This window comes from Taudactylus pleione, unplaced genomic scaffold, assembly GCF_031769625.1.
Source record: "Taudactylus pleione unplaced genomic scaffold, aTauple2 ptg001144l, whole genome shotgun sequence".
NCBI lineage: Eukaryota > Metazoa > Chordata > Amphibia > Anura > Myobatrachidae > Taudactylus > Taudactylus pleione.
Genome location: NW_028285545.1, coordinates 82,152 through 107,155, shown reverse-complemented (window position 1 = coordinate 107,155; position 25,004 = coordinate 82,152). Strand labels below are relative to the sequence as shown.

The 25,004-nt window shown below is 48.5% G+C and overlaps 1 protein-coding gene across 1 annotated transcript; it reads left to right on the top strand.

The window, feature by feature from the left end:
- Positions 1 to 1,546: 1,546 nt before the first annotated feature.
- LOC148453482 (coiled-coil domain-containing protein 185-like) lies at positions 1,547 to 4,056 on the top strand. The gene has a single exon (XM_088462070.1). The coding sequence runs from the start codon at positions 1,613 to 1,615 to the stop codon at positions 3,158 to 3,160; it is 1,548 nt and encodes a 515-aa protein (XP_088318196.1). The 5' UTR covers positions 1,547 to 1,612; the 3' UTR covers positions 3,161 to 4,056.
- The last annotated feature ends 20,948 nt before the right edge of the window (positions 4,057 to 25,004 follow it).

The window sequence follows — 25,004 nt, the reverse complement described above, 5'->3', positions numbered from 1 at the left end:
ATTATTGCCCTCTTCACCCCCTACTAGACTGGTTTTAGCCGTCTAACAAGGCTAAGTCCGTTTAAAGTCCTAGTTAGGGCGCTCTAACCACAGGTTTCTCGCACATTTTTGCTTGCACTCTCCTGAGGGTGCGAGAACAAAATGCCGGCGCCAGCGGCTATTGCGCTCAGACGGAGCAATTCAATTGAATTGCTCCGTAGGGAGCCTTAAAAAAATAGGCGCCAGCTAAACAAATTAATCTCCCCAGTGAGTAATGAAGACACCTGTGCACCTGCTAGGTGACCTGAAAACGTGAACTGAGTGGGGCCCTGAGGACCGAGTTTGAGAACCATTGCTCTAGACTATGCTATGTGTCACGAAATGGGCATGGATGGCTGGCGGACGTGGTGCCAGCGGCCAGATCGACAGCGGCATCCCGATCTCCAAAATCCCGACAGGGGCTGGGAAGTATGCTTACCATCCCTCTGTCCCCCCCTATAACCCTAACCCTCCCCCAGTGGTGCCTAAACCCTAACCTCCCCCCGGGGGTGCCTAACCCTAACTTCTCCTTTCCGCACTCTAAACCTCCCGGGGTGCTGCCTAAACCTAACACCCTCCCTCCCGGTGGTGCCTAATCCTAACCCCCCCTCTCCGTAGCATAACCCTAACCTCCTCCCGTGGGTGCCTAACTCTAATCTCTCACTGGGGGGCATAACCCTAATCCTTTCATCCCCGCTAAGATTAAGCCGCATACAAGACGTCGGTATCTTCATCCTGTTTGGGATAGCAGCATCGGCATCTATATCCTCTTCAGGGTTCCAGCGTCAGTATATATCTAAGGCCGGCGTCCCATCCTCCGGCATCGTGACTATATCCCATGTGTCACATGTAATAGGTACGCTTTTTCCATAGAATGGCGCAGAATCCAAATCTTATGTTCTGCATCTGCGGCATTGCCGAAAAATAGTTTGAGAATTTGGGGGGAAAAAGTACCTATTTGAGCCTAATAAGACTGACATACCTGCTTCTGCTTTTCACATTTGTTTTCCAACTCTAATTCCATGGACTAAATTAGCATTTTTAATATCAGTTAGAATTAAATTCTACATGATTGCAAATCAGACACATTATTAACTCACCAAAGATAAGCAGATATATAGACTGTTCTGTGTAAACCTCCCACAAAGCGCAACTAACCATAACAAAACAACTATATATTTTGTATCCCCAGTTCCATAAATGACACAGTTTAATTGTACATAGTAGGTTGATATGGTTACTTTTTGTTTCTGTCTCTTGAGATATTTTAAATTAGCTACAGAATCACTACAGTAGTTTTGGCATAAATGTATCTTCGGGAAAATGGCGGCGGGCTGATAGAGATTTGCGCTCATAAACGGAAGCACTGGAAACACCAGTTAATACCTCCAGTGTTCGGAGACAACCTGGTGCGCATGCGTATTGATGTACCGGGCAATAAATCGCAGAGGCCTCTGTAATCACTAGAGGGCGCCCTCATGTTTATTATGTTCGTCTCCTTAATCGTCGTCCAATGCCTGCAGGTCACCCTGGGCAACCGAGAGAAGCGTCGGTCCGAGGATAGCAACGGAAGGCATACTGAGCAGGGCAAGAGATGGAGGACGGCAGGCAGTCTCCAACACTGCACCTGGACCTCAATAACTTCCTGGAGTGTGCTGGCAGCCGCTATGTACTGACCAGCCCCCGGTCCCTGGAAGCCTGTGCCAGGCTAGGAGTAAGGCCCGTGGACCTGCTGCACAAGTCCTATGCGGAGGTGAGAGAGGAGAACCCGGGTGCTGGGGGCCTGGAGGTCAGTGACCTGTACGAGGCCCAGGAGAGGCAGCGCCTCAGGAAGCTGAGGCTGTGCAGGGAGCTGAGGCACCAAATGCTGGAGAATGACCTTCCGAGAGGCCGCCCTCTGCCCACCGCCAGCGCCTCACATCGTTGGGCCCCTCAGAACTCCACAGGCAAGAGCCACAGGAGCGGAGGTGAGACCCTTAGAAGAAGCCTGAGTCAAGGTGACCTGCATCGCCCAGAGGTGGAGGTCAACCGGCTAGCCCGGAAGGTGGAGAGAGACACCGGGTTGTCCGTTCCCGACAAGGATAAGAAAATTGCAGCCCTGATGTTACTCAAACACCAGGAGGAAGAGATGTCCAAGCAGAGGATGCTGCAAGCCGAGCAGGCCTGGGAAGAGCTCCGGAGCAAGGAACGGGCCCTCAGGGTGGCCATGGACAAGAAGGGCTCCATGGACAAATTGCAAATCCGCAGGAGAAAACCTGGCAGCTCCACACTGAACCCAGTCCATCACATGGCCACCCAGAATATCAAGAACGCATTAATGAAAGAACAAAGGAAAGTGCCAAATGGTGGCTTGGAGAAAGCCAGACGGGATCTACAGTGGAAGAACCGATCCCAAGAGGAGATGGAAGCTTTGGATATAAACACCGGAGAAACGAGTAGCTATCTTCTGGAGGAACGGATGATGCAGGCCATCAGGGCCAAGATGGTCAAAGACTTCCAGAATAAGAAGAACATCCAAGTAAAAAATGAGTACGAGAAGCTAAGACATTCCAGGTTGAAGGAGGAGGTGGACAGCCAGGTGAGAGCGGAGGAGCTCTCCAAGAGGATGACCATTCAGCAGAAGGAGCAGAGGTTCCAAGAGCTCTATGAGCAGATTGTGGAGGAAAGGAACAAGGAGTTACAAGAGCGAGCGACCAGGGAAGAGGAGCTGACACTCATGGCCAAGATCAGGGCCGAGCAGCAGGAGAAAGACCAGATGAAGCAAAAGAAGGTGCTGCTTCAGCTCACTGTCCAAAAAATGAAACAGGCAAAGGATTCTTTAGGGAAATGTATTCAGAGTAAGGCGGAAAGGGCCCGAGAGCTGAACTTCATCAAGGAGAGGGCGCACCACCACTTAATGCAAAAAATCCAGCAAGAGGAAGACAGCCACAGAAGAGAGGTCGCCCACCTTATCCGGATTAAAGACCAAAAAAGTGACCAGCTCCTCAAGGAGAAAGAAGCCACCATCGAGCAAGGCAGGAGGGTAGCCAGGGCTGCTTTCCATATTCGGGATAAGATTAGAGAACAGACCAAAAGCAGAACCTTTGATCAAATGGCTCTGCAGGCGCAATTAAATGCAAGTCTTATGAAATCCCTCCCGTGATGCAAGGGATGCAGCAGAATCAGGGCCCTGGCCACAGGCATCCCAGCACGTTTACAGGGAAGTGTGATTTATAGGTAGTTTTATGTAGCCACAATCTGGAAATGTCAATAGAGGTGCTACATCATTTCTTCATATCCACTGGCGTGTATTCTGTGCGCAGTACTGGCGTGCATTCTGTGCGCTCTACTGGCGTTTTAACACAAATACATCAAATGAAAAAGAGCCTGAAAATGGAAACTATTGCAACGGCAACCTGTGACTTTCCAGCTTGTGTGGAACTAAACGTGGAACTAAGCTCCCCAGCAAACAGAAATGGCCAATATGTAATATGAGTCATATTTAGTAAATTGACTTCATCTAGAATCTATGTGACAATGCAACAATCAGCCTTTTGTATTAGCAAGAGGCTTTATACCTTTTAAGGTTACATGTTTACAAGTCATCATTTATTATATCTATAGGGAGATTTATTCTTAGAACATTTTGTTATTGTCCCTGTCATCCCCACAATGGCTCTTTAACATTCTTTTGTTTCTGCTCTTTTAATCTTCGAATAGTTCCTCCGTCAGTTCAAAGTAAACTAGTGTGAGTACTCCCTAAACGTGGCAGTCCGTGGCATGGAACCCCCACTGTCCTGCTTATTCAGGACAGATTAAGGGTGGACATTTTTTTTTTTTTTAAGTGTGCTATGTGAAATTAAAAATATTTGAACTGTGCTATTTAATTAGATCTTTTTTGATTATATTATTTTACATCTCAGTATGTTTTTAGTGGAGTGTATTACCTTCCTTTACCTGCAGGTGTTGCTGTTGCTATCACTGTTCGTGCAAAGCATTTGGCTGCTGTTAGTAGAGAAATCCCTATCACCTGCAGGTTATAGATCTAAACAAAAACATTACGGCATTAACAGATGTGTTGCTGGTTTTAAATAGTGTATTGCAAATCAGTGTTCAGTCTAGTTTTAGTCACTGTGAATTGATTATAAAAAATATCTCTTTATTTTTTCATATATATATATATTTTAAATATGGTTATACAACCACTTTCATATGTAGTATTCATATAGAGAGAATTATATATACAGTTCTAGGAACAGGCGGTTGTAGAAATACTGGTAGCCAAGGTTACTTATAGTGTTTCCTTGGGATAATTTCTATAGATCTCTGTAAGTGCAGCTCTTGGAGGATCCGTATCATCAGAATAGTGAATAATTTATTTTTGTGTTCAAGCAAAGATTTGTAATTGCTAATTTTTATATAGATGACCCTTTGCACAGAAATCTACTTATAACTGTTCTATTGTCGTCCATGCTCCTGTTATCTCTGTAATTATAATAATATCACTCAGGATCGATGACTTGTTAATTCTCTATAATGTGCAGTTTGTATTGGATATTATTTCTAAAGCTGGGCGTACACTATACAATTATCTATCTATCACTAATGCTGGGCATACACTATACAATTATCTGTCTATCACTAATGCTGGGCATACACTATACAATTATCTATCTATCACTAATGCTGGGCATACACTATACAATTATCTGTCTATCACTAATGCTGGGCATACACTATACAATTATCTATCTATCACTAATGCTGGGCATACACTATACAATTATCTATCTATCACTAATGCTGGGCATACACTATACAATTATCTATCTATCACTAATGCTGGGCATACACTATACAATTATCTGTCTATCACTAATGCTGGGCATACACTATACAATTATCTGTCTATCACTAATGCTGGGCATACACTATACACTGATCTGTCTATCACTAATGCTGGGCATACACTATACAAAGATCTGTCTATCACTAATGCTGGGCATACACTATACACTTATCTGTCTATCACTAATGCTGGGCATACACTATACAATTATCTGTCAATCACTAATGCTGGGCATACACTATACAATTATCTATCTATCACTATTGCTGGGCATACACTATACAATTATCTGTCTATCACTAAAGCTGGGCATACACTATACAATTATCTGTCAATCACTAATGCTGGGCATACACTATACAATTATCTGTCAATCACTAAAGCTGGGCATACACTATACAATTATCTATCTATCACTAATGCTGGGCATACACTATACAATTATCTGTCACTAAAGCTGGGCATACACTATACAATTATCTGTCACTAAAGCTGGGCATACACTATACACTTATCTGTCTATCACTAATGCTGGGCATACACTATACAATTATCTGTCACTAAAGCTGGGCATACACTATACAATTATCTGTCTATCACTAATGCTGGGCATACACTATACAATTATCTATCTATCACTAATGTTGGGCATACACTATACAATGATCTAGCTATCACTAATGCTGGGCATACACTATACAATTATCTGTCAATCACTAATGTTGGGCATAAACTATACACTTATCTATCTATCACTAAAGCTGGGCATCCACTATACAATTATCTATCTATCACTAATGTTGGGCATACACTATACAATTATCTATCTATCACTAATGCTGGGCATACACTATACAATTATCTGTCAATCACTAATGCTGGGCATAAACTATACACTTATCTATCTATCACTAAAGCTGGGCATGCACTATACAATTATCTATCTATCACTAATGCTGGGCATACACTATACAATTATCTGTCTGTCACTAATGCTGGGCATACACTATACAATTATCTATCTATCACTAATGCTGGGCATACACTATACAATGATCTAGCTATCACTAATGCTGGGCATACACTATACAATGATCTAGCTATCACTAATGTTGGGCATACACTATACAATTATCTGTCTATCACTAATGCTGGGCATACACTATACACTGATCTGTCTATCACTAATGCTGGGCATACACTATACACTTATCTGTCTATCACTAATGCTGGGCATACACTATACACTTATCTGTCTATCACTAATGCTGGGCATACACTATACAAAGATCTGTCTATCACTAATGCTGGGCATACACTATACACTTATCTGTCTATCACTAATGCTGGGCATACACTATACAATTATCTGTCAATCACTAATGCTGGGAATACACTATACACTTATCTGTCTATCACTAATGCTGGGCATACACTATACAATTATCTGTCTATCACTAAAGCTGGGCATACACTATACAATTATCTATCTATCACTAATGCTGGGCATACACTATACAATTATCACTAATGCTGGGCATACACTATACAATTATCTATCTATCACTAATGTTGGGCATACACTATACAATTATCTGTCACATATCTGTCTGTCACTAATGCTGAGCATACACTATACAATTATCTATCTATCACTAATGCTGGGCATACACTATACAATTATCTGTCTATCACTAATGCTGGGCATACACTATACACTGATCTGTCTATCACTAATGCTGGGCATACACTATACAATTATCTATCTATCACTAATGCTGGGCATACACTATACACTGATCTGTCTATCACTAATGCTGGGCATACACTATACGATTATCAATCACTAATGCTGGGCATACACTATACACTGATCTGTCTATCACTAATGCTGGGCATACACTATACAATTATCTGTCAGATATCTGTCCAATCTGGCTGGTTGCAATGAAAATCTAGTAATGTATGGGAGCCAATGATAATCGACCATTTGCTCACAAACACTGAAAAACAGACAAAAATTGTCATCCAGACAAATAGGTTAAATCAAATGAATTTAACCAATTTGACCAATTATTTTTGCCCATTTTCCAGTGTTTAAGACCATATGGTCGAATGCCTATACATTACCAGGTTTTCATTCCAACCAGCCAGATTGGACAGATATCTGACAGATAATTGTATAGTATAGTGCACTGGTTCCCAAACTGTGCTTCGGGGCACCCTGGGGTGCCTCAGGACACTTGCAGGGGTGCCTCAAGTTGGTGGTCCAGCACAAAATAAAATTATTTATGGTCAATGTAATGTAAATATGTGGATAAACAGAAGCGTAAACCTGTCACCACCACATAACTGACCCTAAGGATGACTGGTAGCGCAATTTACTGCACTTTACTACATGTTTCTGAATTTCTCAATAACAAACTTTTGGCATAGGGGTGCCGTGAAAACAGTGCTGTTACTCTAGGGTGTCGTGCTTCAAAAAAGTTTGGGAACCACTGGTATAGTGTATGCCCAGCATTAAGGGTGTTGGAGGCACTGCAACACTTCAGATAGACCCTTTAAGGTGCTTAAAATGTCCCTTCATTCCATGGTATTATAAGCACACACCTAGTATTTTGATTAAAAAAAAGCAGTATTTTTACAAATCAACAACTGTACATAGCCAAAGAGACTGTGGACCTGATTCAGACCCGAACGCTATGCTGCGCTCGCTCGCATTGAGCGATTTTTCACAATCTGCGCACGCGTATGAGTCGCAATGCGCGTGCGCGAACCAGTCATTCCTATGGGAAAGTGCTCGCCTGTAGCCCGCAGTCGGGCCGCTATTTTGAGTGACAGATATTGCCGTTTGTGGGTGGTACCCGGGGAAGGTGCTTGTAAACGGTGTGGATGTGCGAACGCAGGCGTGCCCGACTGTCAGAACTGCATTTAATGGGCGTGCATAATTAGCAAAGTAGCGTCATTACACACGTGACTGGGTTGTATTTTAGCCTGAACTGCTCGCAATGTTGTGGTGGGAAAAGGCTACCACAAGCGCTGCGAGCAGCTCCGATGGCTCTCGATGTTCCCGATTAATCCTACAACTGCCGGAGATGGCGTGTGTGGCGAGTGGCAAAGGATCGTCTTTATACGGTTGCGAGCGCATAGTGCGGCCACTCGCTATTACTTAGTGGGCGGCTTTACGCGACAGTGCGAGCGCATGACTTAAATAGCTAGCCCCTTTTAGCCAGTGAGCGGACGCAAATAGCGTCAGGTCTGAATCAGGCCCTGTGTCTGGTCCTTTGATAGAGCAGAGCAGCAGATTCAGCAGGTGAGGATGATAGAGCAGAGCAGCAGATTCAGCAGGTGAGGATGATAGAGCAGAGCAGCAGATTCAGCAGGTGAGGATGATAGAGCAGATGCAGCAGGTGAGGATGATAGAGCAGAGCAGCAGATTCAGCAGGTGAGGATGATAGAGCAGAGCAGCAGATTCAGCAGGTGAGGATGATAGAGCAGAGCAGCAGATTCAGCAGGTGAGGATGATAGAGCAGAGCAGCAGGTGAGGATGATAGAGCAGAGCAGCAGATGCAGCAGGTGAAGATGATAGAGCAGAGCAGCAGATTCAGCAGGTGAGGATGAGCTGTTGTGCAGGGCTCTTACAGAGACACAGTGGGGACTGAGCACACAGCGCCTGATCCTGAGCAGGACGCGTCTGCGTCTTTATGCTAATAGCGCTACAAGTTCCTTCCCCTGTGTAAAAGTGCATGGACTGAGACCCCAACTGTCTGCGTCTATAGACGCCGCATTGCCGCCTGCTGTGTCTTTAGGCGCCACTATCGATTGCAACATCGAAATCTCACCAGCGCTATGACAGAGGCAGATTCTTCATCTCATAAGTCCTCCAATGTGAGCGGTTCGTATCTGAACGCAGCCTCTTTTAGCGGCACGTTCGCGTCACTCCAAAACAGATGAAACATTAGCGCAACTCCGTTTTGTCAACTTTCTAATACCTCCCGGGAACCCCCACTAAACTTCTCAAACCGTGCGTCCAGTCTGTACTGCGCCTTTGTGTGCAGAGAATCGGGACACGTGCTGTAGTAAAACATTCGGCCGCTTGCGTCCATATCAGCCATGCGTCCGTCTAGGAATGAGCCCGCAGTGATGCTAAATGATTAGAACAGCAAGAAAAAAACATCACTGTTTTAGTTCAATTCTATTTTAGACACATTATTGTAAATTTGTTTTTGTGTTCCGTATGAATATTACAATATTGCAATAGCTGATTGTAACATGGAGATTATTTGCTGTAATACTGATGCCTAGAAATCTATTTTTGTAAGTTTTATATCTAACAAAATAAATCTTAACGTACTGTACACCTACGAAATTGTGTTATTTTATAGAAGCAAAGAAATAACAACACAAGAAAGGATCGCAATATATGTCACAGTATACAGTGTCCGTGGTATATACTGTTGTGTAATACGCTACAACAGAGTTAGGAGTTCAGTAATCACTATGCTAACGCATGTTCCCACCACCCCTGTCATACCCCAACTTCATCTGGTCACCGGATAGCGAAAGTCAGCGGCGGAGGTTCCCCCTGGTCACACTCGAATGTCTGCACTACATATTGGTGACATGAGGCTCTGCATGGTATCCTGGGTCATCAGATGGGGCACTGCATATTGGTGACATGAGGCTCTGCATGGTATCCTGGGTCATCAGATGGGGCACTGCATATTGGTGACATGAGGCTCTGTACGGTATCCTGGGTCATCAGATGGGGCACTGCCTATTGGTGACATGAGGCTCTGCATGGTATCCTGGGTCATCAGATGGGGCACTGCATATTGGTGACATGAGGCTCTGTACGGTATCCTGGGTCATCAGATGGGGCACTGTATATTGGTGACATGAGGCTCTGTACGGTATCCTGGGTCATCAGATGGGGCACTGCCTATTGGTGACATGAGGCTCTGTACGGTATCCTGGGTCATCAAATGGGGCACTGCATACTGGTGACATGAGGCTCTGCATGGTATCCTGGGTCATTAGATGGGGCACTGCATATTGGTGACATGAGGCTCTGTACGGTATCCTGGGTCATCACATGGGGCACTGCATATTGGTGACATGAGGCTCTGTACGGTATCCTGGGTCATCAGATGGGGCACTGCCTATTGGTGACATGAGGCTCTGTACGGTATCCTGGGTCATCAGATGGGGCACTGCATATTGGTGACATGAGGCTCTGTACGGTATCCTGGGTCATCACATGGGGCACTGCATATTGTTGACATGAGGCTCTGTACGGTATCCTGGGTCATCAGATGGGGCACTGCATATTGGTGACATGAGGCTCTGCATGGTATCCTGGGTCATCAGTTGGGCACTGCATATTGGTGACATGAGGCTCTACATTGTATACTGGGTCATCAGTTGGGGCACTGCATATTGGTGACATGAGGCTCTGTACGGTATCCTGGGTCATCACATGGGGCACTGTATATTGGTGACATGAGGCTCTGTACGGTATCCTGGGTCATCAGATGGGGCACTGCCTATTGGTGACATGAGGCTCTGTATGGTATCCTGGGTCATCAGATGGGGCACTGCATACTGGTGACATGAGGCTCTGCATGGTATCCTGGGTCATTAGATGGGGCACTGCATATTGGTGACATGGGACTCTGTACGGTATCCTGGGTCATCACATGGGGCACTGCATATTGGTGACATGAGGCTCTGTACGGTATCCTGGGTCATCAGATGGGGCACTGCCTATTGGTGACATGAGGCTCTGTACGGTATCCTGGGTCATCAGATGGGGCACTGCATATTGGTGACATGAGGCTCTGTACGGTATCCTGGGTCATCACATGGGGCACTGCATATTGTTGACATGAGGCTCTGTACGGTATCCTGGGTCATCAGATGGGGCACTGCATATTGGTGACATGAGGCTCTGTACGGTATCCTGGGTCATCACATGGGGCACTGCATATTGTGACATGAGGCTCTGTATGGTATCCTGGGTCATCAGATGGGGCAATGCCTATTGGTGACATGAGGCTCTGTACGGTATCCTGGGTCATCAGATGGGGCACTGCCTATTGGTGACATGAGGCTCTGTACGGTATCCTGGGTCATCAAATGGGGCACTGCATATTGGTGACATGAGGCTCTGCATGGTATCCTGGGTCATTAGATGGGGCACTGCATATTGGTGACATGAGGCTCTGTACGGTATCCTGGGTCATCACATGGGGCACTGCATATTGGTGAGATGAGGCTCTGTACGGTATCCTGGGTCATCACATGGGGCACTGCCTATTGGTGAGATGAGGCTCTGTACGGTATCCTGGGTCATCAGATGGGGCACTGCATATTGGTGACATGAGGCTCTGTACGGTATCCTGGGTCATCAGATGGGGCACTGCATATTGGTGACATGAGGCTCTGCACGGTATCCTGGGTCACCAGATGGGGCACTGTATATTGGTGACATGATGCTCTGCATGGTATCCTGGGTAATTAGATGGGGCACTGCATATTGGTGACATGAGGCTCTGTATGGTATCCTGGGTCATCAGTTGGGGCACTGCATATTGGTGACATGAGGCTCTGCACGGTATCCTGGGTCATCACATGGGGCACTGCATATTGGTGACATGAGGCTCTGCACAGTATCCTTGGTCATTAGATGGGGCACTACATATTGGAGACATGAGGCTCTGCACGGTATCCTGGGTCATCAGTTGGGCACTGCATATTGGTGACATGAGGCTCTGCATTGTATACTGGGTCATCAGTTGGGGCACTGCCTATTGGTGACATGAGACTCTGCACGGTATCCTGGGTCATCAGATGGGGCACTGCATATTGTTGACATGAGGCTCTGCATGGTATCCTTGGTCAATAGAAGGGGCACAACATATTGGTGACATGAGGCTCTGGATTGTATACTGGGTCATCAGTTGGGGCACTGCATATTGGTGACATGAGGCTCTGCACAGTATCCTGGGTCATTAGATGGGGCACTGCATATTGGTGACATGAGGCTCTGCACGGTATCATGGGTCATCAGTTGGGGCACTGTATATTGGTGACATGATGCTCTGCATGGTATCCTGGGTAATTAGATGGGGCACTGCATATTGGTGACATGAGGCTCTGTATGGTATCCTGGGTCATCAGTTGGGGCACTGCATATTGGTGACTTGAGGCTCTGCACGGTATCCTGGGTCATCACATGGGGCACTGCATATTGGTGACATGAGGCTCTGTACAGTATCCTGGGTCATCAGATGGGGCACTGCCTATTGGTGACATGAGGCTCTGTATGGTATCCTGGGTCATCAGTTGGGGCACTGCATATTGGAGACATGAGGCTCTGTACGGTATCCTGGGTCATCAGATGGGGCACTGTATATTGGTGACATGAGGCTCTGTACGGTATCCTGGGTCATCAGATGGGGCACTGCCTATTGGTGACATGAGGCTCTGTATGGTATCCTGGGTCATCAGATGGGGCACTGCATACTGGTGACATGAGGCTCTGCATGGTATCCTGGGTCATTAGATGGGGCACTGCATATTGGTAACATGAGGCTCTGTACGGTATCCTGGGTCATCACATGGGGCACTGCATATTGGTGACATGAGGCTCTGTATGGTATCCTGGGTCATCAGATGGGGCACTGCCTATTGGTGACATGAGGCTCTGTATGGTATCCTGGGTCATCAGATGGGGCACTGCTTATTGGTGACATGAGGCTCTGTACGGTATCCTGGGTCATCAGATGGGGCACTGCCTATTGGTGACATGAGGCTCTGTACGGTATCCTGGGTCATCAGATGGGGCACTGCATATTGGTGACATGAGGCTCTGCATGGTATCCTGGGTCATTAGATGGGGCACTGCATATTGGTGACATGAGGCTCTGTACGGTATCCTGGGTCATCACATGGGGCACTGCATATTGGTGACATGAGGCTCTGCATGGTATCCTGGGTCATCAGTTGGGCACTGCATATTGGTGACATGAGGCTCTACATTGTATACTGGGTCATCAGTTGGGGCACTGCATATTGGTGACATGAGGCTCTGTACGGTATCCTGGGTCATCACATGGGGCACTGTATATTGGTGACATGAGGCTCTGTACGGTATCCTGGGTCATCAGATGGGGCACTGCCTATTGGTGACATGAGGCTCTGTACGGTATCCTGGGTCATCAGATGGGGCACTGCATACTGGTGACATGAGGCTCTGCATGGTATCCTGGGTCATTAGATGGGGCACTGCATATTGGTGACATGAGACTCTGTACGGTATCCTGGGTCATCACATGGGGCACTGCATATTGGTGACATGAGGCTCTGTACGGTATCTTGGGTCATCAGATGGGGCACTGCCTATTGGTGACATGAGGCTCTGTACGGTATCCTGGGTCATCAGATGGGGCACTGCATATTGGTGACATGAGGCTCTGTACGGTATCCTGGGTCATCACATGGGGCACTGCATATTGTTGACATGAGGCTCTGTACGGTATCCTGGGTCATCAGATGGGGCACTGCATATTGGTGACATGAGGCTCTGTACGGTATCCTGGGTCATCACATGGGGCACTGCATATTGTGACATGAGGCTCTGTATGGTATCCTGGGTCATCAGATGGGGCAATGCCTATTGGTGACATGAGGCTCTGTACGGTATCCTGGGTCATCAGATGGGGCACTGCCTATTGGTGACATGAGGCTCTGTACGGTATCCTGGGTCATCAAATGGGGCACTGCATATTGGTGACATGAGGCTCTGCATGGTATCCTGGGTCATTAGATGGGGCACTGCATATTGGTGACATGAGGCTCTGTACGGTATCCTGGGTCATCACATGGGGCACTGCATATTGGTGAGATGAGGCTCTGTACGGTATCCTGGGTCATCACATGGGGCACTGCCTATTGGTGAGATGAGGCTCTGTACGGTATCCTGGGTCATCAGATGGGGCACTGCATATTGGTGACATGAGGCTCTGTACGGTATCCTGGGTCATCAGATGGGGCACTGCATATTGGTGACATGAGGCTCTGCACGGTATCCTGGGTCACCAGATGGGGCACTGTATATTGGTGACATGATGCTCTGCATGGTATCCTGGGTAATTAGATGGGGTACTGCATATTGGTGACATGAGGCTCTGTATGGTATCCTGGGTCATCAGTTGGGGCACTGCATATTGGTGACATGAGGCTCTGCACGGTGTCCTGGGTCATCACATGGGGCACTGCATATTGGTGACATGAGGCTCTGCACAGTATCCTTGGTCATTAGATGGGGCACTACATATTGGAGACATGAGGCTCTGCACGGTATCCTGGGTCATCAGTTGGGCACTGCATATTGGTGACATGAGGCTCTGCATTGTATACTGGGTCATCAGTTGGGGCACTGCCTATTGGTGACATGAGACTCTGCACGGTATCCTGGGTCATCAGATGGGGCACTGCATATTGTTGACATGAGGCTCTGCATGGTATCCTTGGTCAATAGAAGGGGCACAACATATTGGTGACATGAGGCTCTGCATTGTATACTGGGTCATCAGTTGGGGCACTGCATATTGGTGACATGAGGCTCTGCACGGTATCCTGGGTCATTAGATGGGGCACTGCATATTGGTGACATGAGGCTCTGCACGGTATCATGGGTCATCAGTTGGGGCACTGTATATTGGTGACATGATGCTCTGCATGGTATCCTGGGTAATTAGATGGGGCACTGCATATTGGTGACATGAGGCTCTGTATGGTATCCTGGGTCATCAGTTGGGGCACTGCATATTGGTGACTTGAGGCTCTGCACGGTATCCTGGGTCATCAGATGGGGCACTGCATATTGGTGACATGAGGCTCTGCACGGTATCCTTGGTCATTAGATGGGGCACTACATATTGGTCACATGAGGCTATGTACGGTATCCTGGGTCATCACATGGGGCACTGCATATTGGTGACATGAGGCTCTGTACGGTATCCTGGGTCATCAGATGGGGCACTGCCTATTGGTGACATGAGGCTCTGTATGGTATCCTGGGTCATCAGTTGGGGCACTGCATATTGGAGACATGAGGCTCTGTACGGTATCCTGGGTCATCAGATGGGGCACTGTATATTGGTGACATGAGGCTCTGTACGGTATCCTGGGTCATCAGATGGGGCACTGCCTATTGGTGACATGAGGCTCTGTATGGTATCCTGGGTCATCAGATGGGGCACTGCATACTGGTGACATGAGGCTCTGCATGGTATCCTGGGTCATTAGATGGGGCACTGCATATTGGTAACATGAGGCTCTGTACGGTATCCTGGGTCATCACATGGGGCACTGCATATTGGTGACATGAGGCTCTGTATGGTATCCTGGGTCATCAGATGGGGCACTGCCTATTGGTGACATGAGGCTCTGTATGGTATCCTGGGTCATCAGATGGGGCACTGCTTATTGGTGACATGAGGCTCTGTACGGTATCCTGGGTCATCAGATGGGGCACTGCCTATTGGTGACATGAGGCTCTGTACGGTATCCTGGGTCATCAGATGGGGCACTGCATATTGGTGACATGAGGCTCTGCATGGTATCCTGGGTCATTAGATGGGGCACTGCATATTGGTGACATGAGGCTCTGTACGGTATCCTGGGTCATCACATGGGGCACTGCATATTGGTGACATGAGGCTCTGTACGGTATCCTGGGTCATCACATGGGGCACTGCCTATTGGTGAGATGAGGCTCTGTACGGTATCCTGGGTCATCAGATGGGGCACTGCATATTGGTGACATGAGGCTCTGTACGGTATCCTGGGTCATCAGATGGGGCACTGCATATTGGTGACATGAGGCTCTGCACGTTATCCTGGGTCATCAGATGGGGCACTGTATATTGGTGACATGATGCTCTGCATGGTAACCTGGGTAATTAGATGGGGCACTGCATATTGGTGACATGAGGCTCTGTATGGTATCCTGGGTCATCAGTTGGGGCACTGCATATTGGTGACATGAGGCTCTGCACGGTATCCTGGGTCATCACATGGGGCACTGCATATTGGTGACATGAGGCTCTGCACGGTATCCTTGGTCATTAGATGGGGCACTACATATTGGTGACATGAGGCTCTGTACGGTATCCTGGGTCATCAGATGGGGCACTGCATACTGGTGACATGAGGCTCTGCATGGTATCCTGGGTCATTAGATGGGGCACTGCATATTGGTAACATGAGGCTCTGTACGGTATCCTGGGTCATCACATGGGGCACTGCATATTGGTGACATGAGGCTCTGTATGGTATCCTGGGTCATCAGATGGGGCACTGCCTATTGGTGACATGAGGCTCTGTATGGTATCCTGGGTCATCAGATGGGGCACTACATATTGGTGACATGAGGCTCTGTACGGTATCCTGGGTCATCACATGGGGCACTGCATATTGTTGACATGAGGCTCTGTACGGTATCCTGGGTCATCAGATGGGGCACTGCATATTGGTGACATGAGGCTCTGTACGGTATCCTGGGTCATAACATGGGGCACTGCATATTGTGACATGAGGCTCTGTACGGTATCCTTGGTCATCAGATGGGGCACTGCCTATTGGTGACATGAGGCTCTGTACGGTATCCTGGGTCATCACATGGGGCACTGCCTATTGGTGAGATGAGGCTCTGTACGGTATCCTGGGTCATCAGATGGGGCACTGTATATTGGTGACATGATGCTCTGCATGGTAACCTGGGTAATTAGATGGGGCACTGCATATTGGTGACATGAGGCTCTGTATGGTATCCTGGGTCATCAGTTGGGGCACTGCATATTGGTGACATGAGGCTCTGCACGGTATCCTGGGTCATCACATGGGGCACTGCATATTGGTGACATGAGGCTCTGCACGGTATCCTTGGTCATTAGATGGGGCACTACATATTGGTGACATGAGGCTCTGCACGGTATCCTGGGTCATCAGTTGGGCACTGCATATTGGTGACATGAGGCTCTGCATTGTATACTGGGTCATCAGTTGGGGCACTGCCTATTGGTGACATGAGACTCTGTACGGTATCCTGGGTCATCAGATGGGGCACTGCATATTGGTGACATGAGGCTCTGTACGGTATCCTGGGTCATCACATGGGGCACTGCATATTGGTGACATGAGGCTCTGTACGGTATACTGGGTCATTAGATGGGGCACTGCATATTGGTGACATGAGGCTCTGCATGGTATCCTGGGTCATTAGATGGGGCACTGCATATTGGTGACATGAGGCTCTGTACGGTATCCTGGGTCATCACATGGGGCACTGCATATTGGTGACATGAGGCTCTGTACGGTATCCTGGGTCATCACATGGGGCACTGCCTATTGGTGAGATGAGGCTCTGTACGGTATCCTGGGTCATCAGATGGGGCACTGCATATTGGTGACATGAGGCTCTGTACGGTATCCTGGGTCATCAGATGGGGCACTGCATATTGGTGACATGAGGCTCTGCACGTTATCCTGGGTCATCAGATGGGGCACTGTATATTGGTGACATGATGCTCTGCATGGTAACCTGGGTAATTAGATGGGGCACTGCATATTGGTGACATGAGGCTCTGTATGGTATCCTGGGTCATCAGTTGGGGCACTGCATATTGGTGACATGAGGCTCTGCACGGTATCCTGGGTCATCACATGGGGCACTGCATATTGGTGACATGAGGCTCTGCACGGTATCCTTGGTCATTAGATGGGGCACTACATATTGGTGACATGAGGCTCTGTACGGTATCCTGGGTCATCAGATGGGGCACTGCATACTGGTGACATGAGGCTCTGCATGGTATCCTGGGTCATTAGATGGGGCACTGCATATTGGTAACATGAGGCTCTGTACGGTATCCTGGGTCATCACATGGGGCACTGCATATTGGTGACATGAGGCTCTGTATGGTATCCTGGGTCATCAGATGGGGCACTGCCTATTGGTGACATGAGGCTCTGTATGGTATCCTGGGTCATCAGATGGGGCACTACATATTGGTGACATGAGGCTCTGTACGGTATCCTGGGTCATCACATGGGGCACTGCATATTGTTGACATGAGGCTCTGTACGGTATCCTGGGTCATCAGATGGGGCACTGCATATTGGTGACATGAGGCTCTGTACGGTATCCTGGGTCATAACATGGGGCACTGCATATTGTGACATGAGGCTCTGTACGGTATCCTTGGTCATCAGATGGGGCACTGCCTATTGGTGACATGAGGCTCTGTACGGTATCCTGGGTCATCACATGGGGCACTGCCTATTGGTGAGATGAGGCTCTGTACGGTATCCTGGGTCATCAGATGGGGCACTGTATATTGGTGACATGATGCTCTGCATGGTAACCTGGGTAATTAGATGGGGCACTGCATATTGGTGACATGAGGCTCTGTATGGTATCCTGGGTCATCAGTTGGGGCACTGCATATTGGTGACATGAGGCTCTGCACGGTATCCTGGGTCATCACATGGGGCACTGCATATTGGTGACATGAGGCTCTGCACGGTATCCTTGGTCATTAGATGGGGCACTACATATTGGTGACATGAGGCTCTGCACGGTATCCTGGGTCATCAGTTGGGCACTGCATATTGGTGACATGAGGCTCTGCATTGTATACTGGGTCATCAGTTGGGGCACTGCCTATTGGTGACATGAGACTCTGTACGGTATCCTGGGTCATCAGATGGGGCACTGCATATTGGTGACATGAGGCTCTGTACGGTATCCTGGGTCATCACATGGGGCACTGCATATTGGTGACATGAGGCTCTGTACGGTATACTGGGTCATTAGATGGGGCACTGCATATTGGTGACATGAGGCTCTGTACGGTATCCTGGGTCATCACATGGGGCTCTGCATATTGGTGACATGAGGCTCTGTACGGTATCCTGGGTCATCACATGGGGCGCTGCATATTGGTGAGATGAGGCTCTGTACGGTATCCTGGGTCATCAGATGGGGCACTGCATATCGGTGACATGAGGCTCTGTACGGTATCCTGGGTCATCAGATGGGGCACTGCATATTGGTGACATGAGGCTCTGCACGGTATCCTGGGTCATCAGATGGGGCACTGTATATTGGTGACATGATGCTCTGCATGGTATCCTGGGTAATTAGATGGGGCACTGCATATTGGTGACATGAGGCTCTGTATGGTATCCTGGGTCATCAGTTGGGGCACTGCATATTGTTGACATGAGGCTCTGCATGGTATCTTTTGTCATTAGTTGGGGCACTACATATTGGTGACATGAGGCTCTGCACGGTATCATGGGTCATCAGTTGGGACACTGCATATTGGTGACATGAGGCTCTGCATTGTGTACTGGGTCATCAGTTGGGGCACTGCATATTGGTGACATGAGGCTCTGCATTGTGTACTGGGTCATCAGTTGGGGCACTGCCTATTGGTGACATGAGACTCTGCACGGTATCCTGGGTCATCAGATGGGGCACTGCATATTGTTGACATGAGGCTCTGCATGGTATCCTTGGTCATTAGATGGGGCACTACATATTGGTGACATGAGGCTCTGCATTGTATACTGGGTCATCAGTAGGGGCACTGCATATTGGTGACATGAGGCTCTGCACGGTATCCTGGGTCATCAGATGGGGCACTGCATATTGGTGACATGAGGCTCTGCACGGTATCATGGGTCATCAGTTGGGGCACTGCATATTGGTGACATGAGGCTCTGCATTGTATACTGGGTCATCAGTTGGGGCACTGCATATTGGAGATATGAGGCTCTGCACGGTATCCTGGGTCATCAGATGGGGCACTGCATATTGGTGACATGAGGCTCTGCACGGTATCCTGGGTCATCACATGGGGCACTGCATATTGTGACATGAGGCTCTGTATGGTATCCTGGGTCATCAGTTGGGGCACTGCATATTGTTGACATGAGGCTCTGCATGGTATCTTTTGTCATTAGTTGGGGCACTACATATTGGTGACATGAGGCTCTGCACGGTATCATGGGTCATCAGTTGGGGCACTGCATATTGGTGACATGAGGCTCTGCATTGTGTACTGGGTCATCAGTTGGGGCACTGCATATTGGTGACATGAGGCTCTGCATTGTGTACTGGGTCATCAGTTGGGGCACTGCCTATTGGTGACATGAGACTCTGCACGGCATCCTGGGTCATCAGATGGGGCACTGCATATTGTTGACATGAGGCTCTGCATGGTATCCTTGGTCATTAGATGGGGCACTACATATTGGTGACATGAGGCTCTGTATTGTATACTGGGTCATCAGTAGGGGCACTGCATATTGGTGACATGAGGCTCTGCACGGTATCCTGGGTCATCAGATGGGGCACTGCATATTGGTGACATGAGGCTCTGCACGGTATCCTGGGTCATCAGTTGGGCACTGCATATTGGTGACATGAGGCTCTGCACGGTATCCTTGGTCATCAGATGGGGCACTGCATATTGTTGACATGAGGCTCTGCATGGTATCCTTGGTCATTAGATGGGGCACTACATATTGGTGACATGAGGCTCTTCATGGTATCCTGGGTCATTAGATGGGGCACTGCATATTGGTGACATGAGGCTCTGCATAGTATCCTGTGTCATTAGATGGGGCACTGCATATCAATTAAAGGTCTGCATAAAAAACTGGTCTGTATTACTGTATATACCTGCTCATGGGATTGGTTCAAATCCCGACAGGAGGTGATACCGACGTTGGCTGGTAATTACCCTAACCTACCCTTAGGGGTGCCTAACCCTAAAACTTCTGGGGTGTTGCCTAACCCTGTCCCCCCCCGGTCTTACCTAAACCTAACCCCCCCTTCCCGCACCCTAAACCTAACCCTCCCAGGGAGGTGCCTAACCCTAACCTACTCCCGGGAGAGCCTAAACCCCCCTGCCCCGCCCATGGCTCACGCTAAGGACGCACCGGACTTCATTCGGGCTGGCGTCGTTCAGCGTTCCAGTATCGGGATTAAGATAAAATAGGTGAAATACCGACGCCTAAGTCCCCCGTCGGGCTTCTCCTTTCGGGATATAGCCCTGCGGCATTTAGTCCGCCGGTGTATAAACTGCATCCCCTGCTCATTATCTCACGTTGGATATATTGGGCACTTCTCTTATACCTCGCGCCATGGCTTTTAAATTAAATATGCAGCTACCTAGGAAATGATGTTGAATACAATTCCGCACTGTAAGTGCTGCAAGCAATGGAAGATCTGAGCCAGCAGATGGCGCTGTCCCCACAGAGATCAGCACCCATTCTTACAGAAGTCCTGTTTTGTGCTAAGGAGCAGTGGCCCTGATTCAGAGCCGGATGCTATGACAGAGCGCTCGCTCTGAATCAGGGCCGGGCTATTTTTTTTTTAGAACGGCCTCCTGGCCGCTCGCATAGCTCGCATCCTCACCATCAACATCCTCATGATCCTTGTTGTTATCGCCAAATAGATAAATATCCTCCTCGTGCAATTCCACAGAAGCATCCTCGATTTCTACGTCAGAAGGCACACAAATGGTGGAAGAAGGATCCTCTCCAAGTAAAGTATTAGAAAGGTCAGGCTCACACATGGCGACAGCGGACACACTTGGACTCTCCTCGGGGATTTGTGATTTTTTAGAGCACACTGGGCCTGATTCAGACCCGGTCGCAAGCGCTGAGCGCTTGCAACCGGGTCGATGGTGGCCCAGAGCACATACGCACAACGGAGCCGTCGCTCCGGGTCTCGCACCAAAGGGGGTGTGCTGTCGATGTTGCGTGACAGCACGCCCCCTTTGGTGGGCGGGCCGGGGGCATGGCTGCCCAGACGGAGGCGTTCCCATGAGAACGCCTACCGTTTTGGGGCGGTCCCACTGACAGCCGAAAAGCTCTCTGGGGCTTGCGGCAACGAGACCCTACCAAAAGGGTCTCGTCGCAAGCCCGATGGTCGCAATGGTCTTGACCATCGCGACCATCATCCTGGCCGCTCGCATTAGCTGTGGGTGGCCGCTCCATAAAAAAAAAAAAAGACGCCCTGATTCAGAGCGAGTGTTCTGTCACAGCGTCCGGCTCTGAATCAGGGCCACAGTTGTCATACTCGTCTTAACAATTTTAATTTCTTTTGTACCTCTCCTACAAGCAGAGGGACTTAAATTATCATTAGAACCACCAGTCATCATAAATACAGGCCAATGCCTTATCCTTTCCTTGCCATTTCGTGTAGTGAATGGCATATTGCCAATTTTTTGGCTCTCTAAAGCTGACTTAGGGCCTGATTCAGACCCACTCGCGAGCGGCTGTCCGCTCGCAAGTGGGTCGATGTTATGGACTGAGCATGCGCACGACGGAGGGAGCTCCGTCGTGCGCATGCGCCAGACGCGACGAGCGAAGGAAAGTCCTTCGCTCGTTGTGTCCGTTCAAAGGGGGCGTGCTGTCAATGTTGATTGACAGCACGCCCCCTTTGGTGGGCGTGCCGGGGGCGTGCCTCCCTGACGGGGGCGTTCCCACGGGAACGCCTCCCGTCAGAGGCCGGCCCACTGACATCACTAGTGATGTCAGTGGGAGTGATTTGGGCTCTGATAGAGCCAAAATCACTCCGGAGCTTGCGGTTGAAAACCTCAACCGCAGGCTCCGGCTCGCAATTTTGATGGTCGCGATGGTCTCGACCATCGCGGCCATCACAATGCATGCTCGTATAGCCTGTGGGTGGTGACCCACAGCTATACGAGCGTCCAGGAGGACGCTCCATGAAAATGGAGCCCGGCCCTCATTCAGAGCGTGCGCTCTGCTCAGAGCGTATGGCTCTGAATGAGGGCCTTAGTTTACATTTTTTTTTGCTTTAACAGGGTAAAAGTTGATTTTTATAGTCTGAATTTTTGGCCTGACTTATGCCCTGGTACATCGGCCATAGATGACGTTGACGGCCTTGCCTCGTCATCATGACTGCTGCCGGCAGCTACAAGATGGAAGCGGTATGAAATACCGCTGGCTGCATGGCCGGGAGTTCGAATCCCGACAGCGTCAGGCAGACAAATTAAGAGATATCGGCAGCCCGACAGTGTTGGAAATCCTGATCGTCTGTGGGTGAGTACTTACTAACCTAACCCCCCTAACCCTAACCTCCCACCCTGTGCCTAACCCTAATCCCCCCTCTAAGTGCCTAACCCTAACCCCCCCCTTCCCCGCTGCCTAAACCTAAGTCCCTTGGGGGGGTGCCTAACCCTAACCTCCCCCCGGGGGTGCCTAACCCTCCCTAGCCTAACCCTAACTCTCCCGGGGGGGTGCCTAACCCTAAGTCCCCCCCGGGAGCCTTAACCTAACCCTCCCCCCCACGGCTGTCCACTCTCGGCGCCCGGCATCCCTTCGATCGGGATGCCGGGCGCCGGTCTCCGAGCAACGGAAATATGACAGGTGTCTAGATTTAAACGCCAGTCATTTAACCCTCGCCGGAATAAAGCAGTTGGGAAGCCGGCTGTTGGGCTTACATCAGCCGGCTTCCCGATTGCATCCCCTACAAGACTGGTATGTGGATCCCTCTCTTCGGTCTTGTGACTGTCCTCCATACTCACACAACCACACACAAAATAAATTATTATTTTATTTGAACACTGGGGTGAACCCCTGAAAGAGGCAGCAGCCCCTTGATACGCACACACAAATTTATTTAATTTTTTTTACACACAGGGGTGCTCTTCACCCACCCCTGAAGGACAAAGCACCCCCTTGACAACACAGCACTACAGCCAGCCAGCCCTTATGGACAGGACAACAGCCAGCCCCTATGCACAGCGTCAGCATACAACAGCACAGCTCCCTCCCTCTACACTCTCCACAGCCGAAATGACAAAATGGCGGCGATCACGGGACCTTTATAGCATCCAAAACCCGTGAGAATCCGACAGCGGGATGATGACGCTTTGCCTCGTTTTCAGATCCGAGTCAGGCGGGAAAACCCGAACCGACTTGGATCTGCCTTGGATCCCCGTAGTTCGGGCGGGTTCGGATCTCTGAGATCCGAACACGCTCAATCCTTATATATATATATATATTCCTGACGGAAGACAATATAGTCTGAAACGTTGAAGTATATATATGGTCGTGTGACCAGTTTGTGCAAAATGCCGTCTACACTGCAGTGGCGCTGCCTCTCTTTGGTTCCATATGCATAATTTGCTGCAGAGGGCACCCGATGAAACGCTCTATTGGACTTTGCATGCCGAGCCAATGCAGGTTATATATATATATATATAAAATATATATATAAAGCTTTATTTAGAAACATTTTGTCCCCCTGGACACCCCCGGCCCCTGTGTTTCAGCGAGTGGAGATGTCCGTGTTGGAACTGCAAATAGCGCAGTTGATTGCAAGCTTAAAAGGTTTGACCAAAATATCAACTGAGCCCCCATATTTGTTTGATGCTAGACGTATACAGATGGGCAGCGGTGAGGGACGGTGATGTTTGTGGTGTTATGTAACTTTAACAAACAACATGTGAAGAAACGTTCCCTCCCCGCATGTTATCTTCTTGGAGATGGTTTGTGGACATGATGAGAAGTACATGAGGCTTGGAGAGACTGGTACGGATCTTATTATAAGCATAGCACAATGCCCCATATTCACCAGGGAAATACAGCTAGCGCTCTCATGGGGCCTCCCTAATCTGAATTTCATTATCATCCCCGTTACCATGTCACAAGATGTAGAGGCCTCGGCTGTGCCATTAGAGGGATGGCCTGCTAAATATATATATATATAATACTGGCCCAGTATATCCCATTATAAAGTATTGCGTGCTTTTATTTATACTTCATGATGTTTCTGCTGGGCTCATCCGTGTTTACGGATTGAAGCTGCATTAATAAAACATTACACAGAAGCAACATAACCAATAGATGAAGACAATGATTTTTTTTCTCTTTGATGAAATACAGAGCGGCACAAATTGTATTTCATTATACAGGGTACTAGCGACTCGCCCCGGCTTCGCACGGGAGCAATATTGAATAGGGAAACATTTCAAGTTTGTATCAGTAAACAGGTCTTACATCAGTTTTTCTGGAGAGGCCGGATAATACATATCAAACTCTATAC

Excerpts from the sequence above, each read along its gene's own strand:
- LOC148453482 (XM_088462070.1), top strand. The coding sequence starts at position 1,613 with ATGGAGGACGGCAGGCAGTCTCCAACACTGCACCTGGACCTCAATAAC.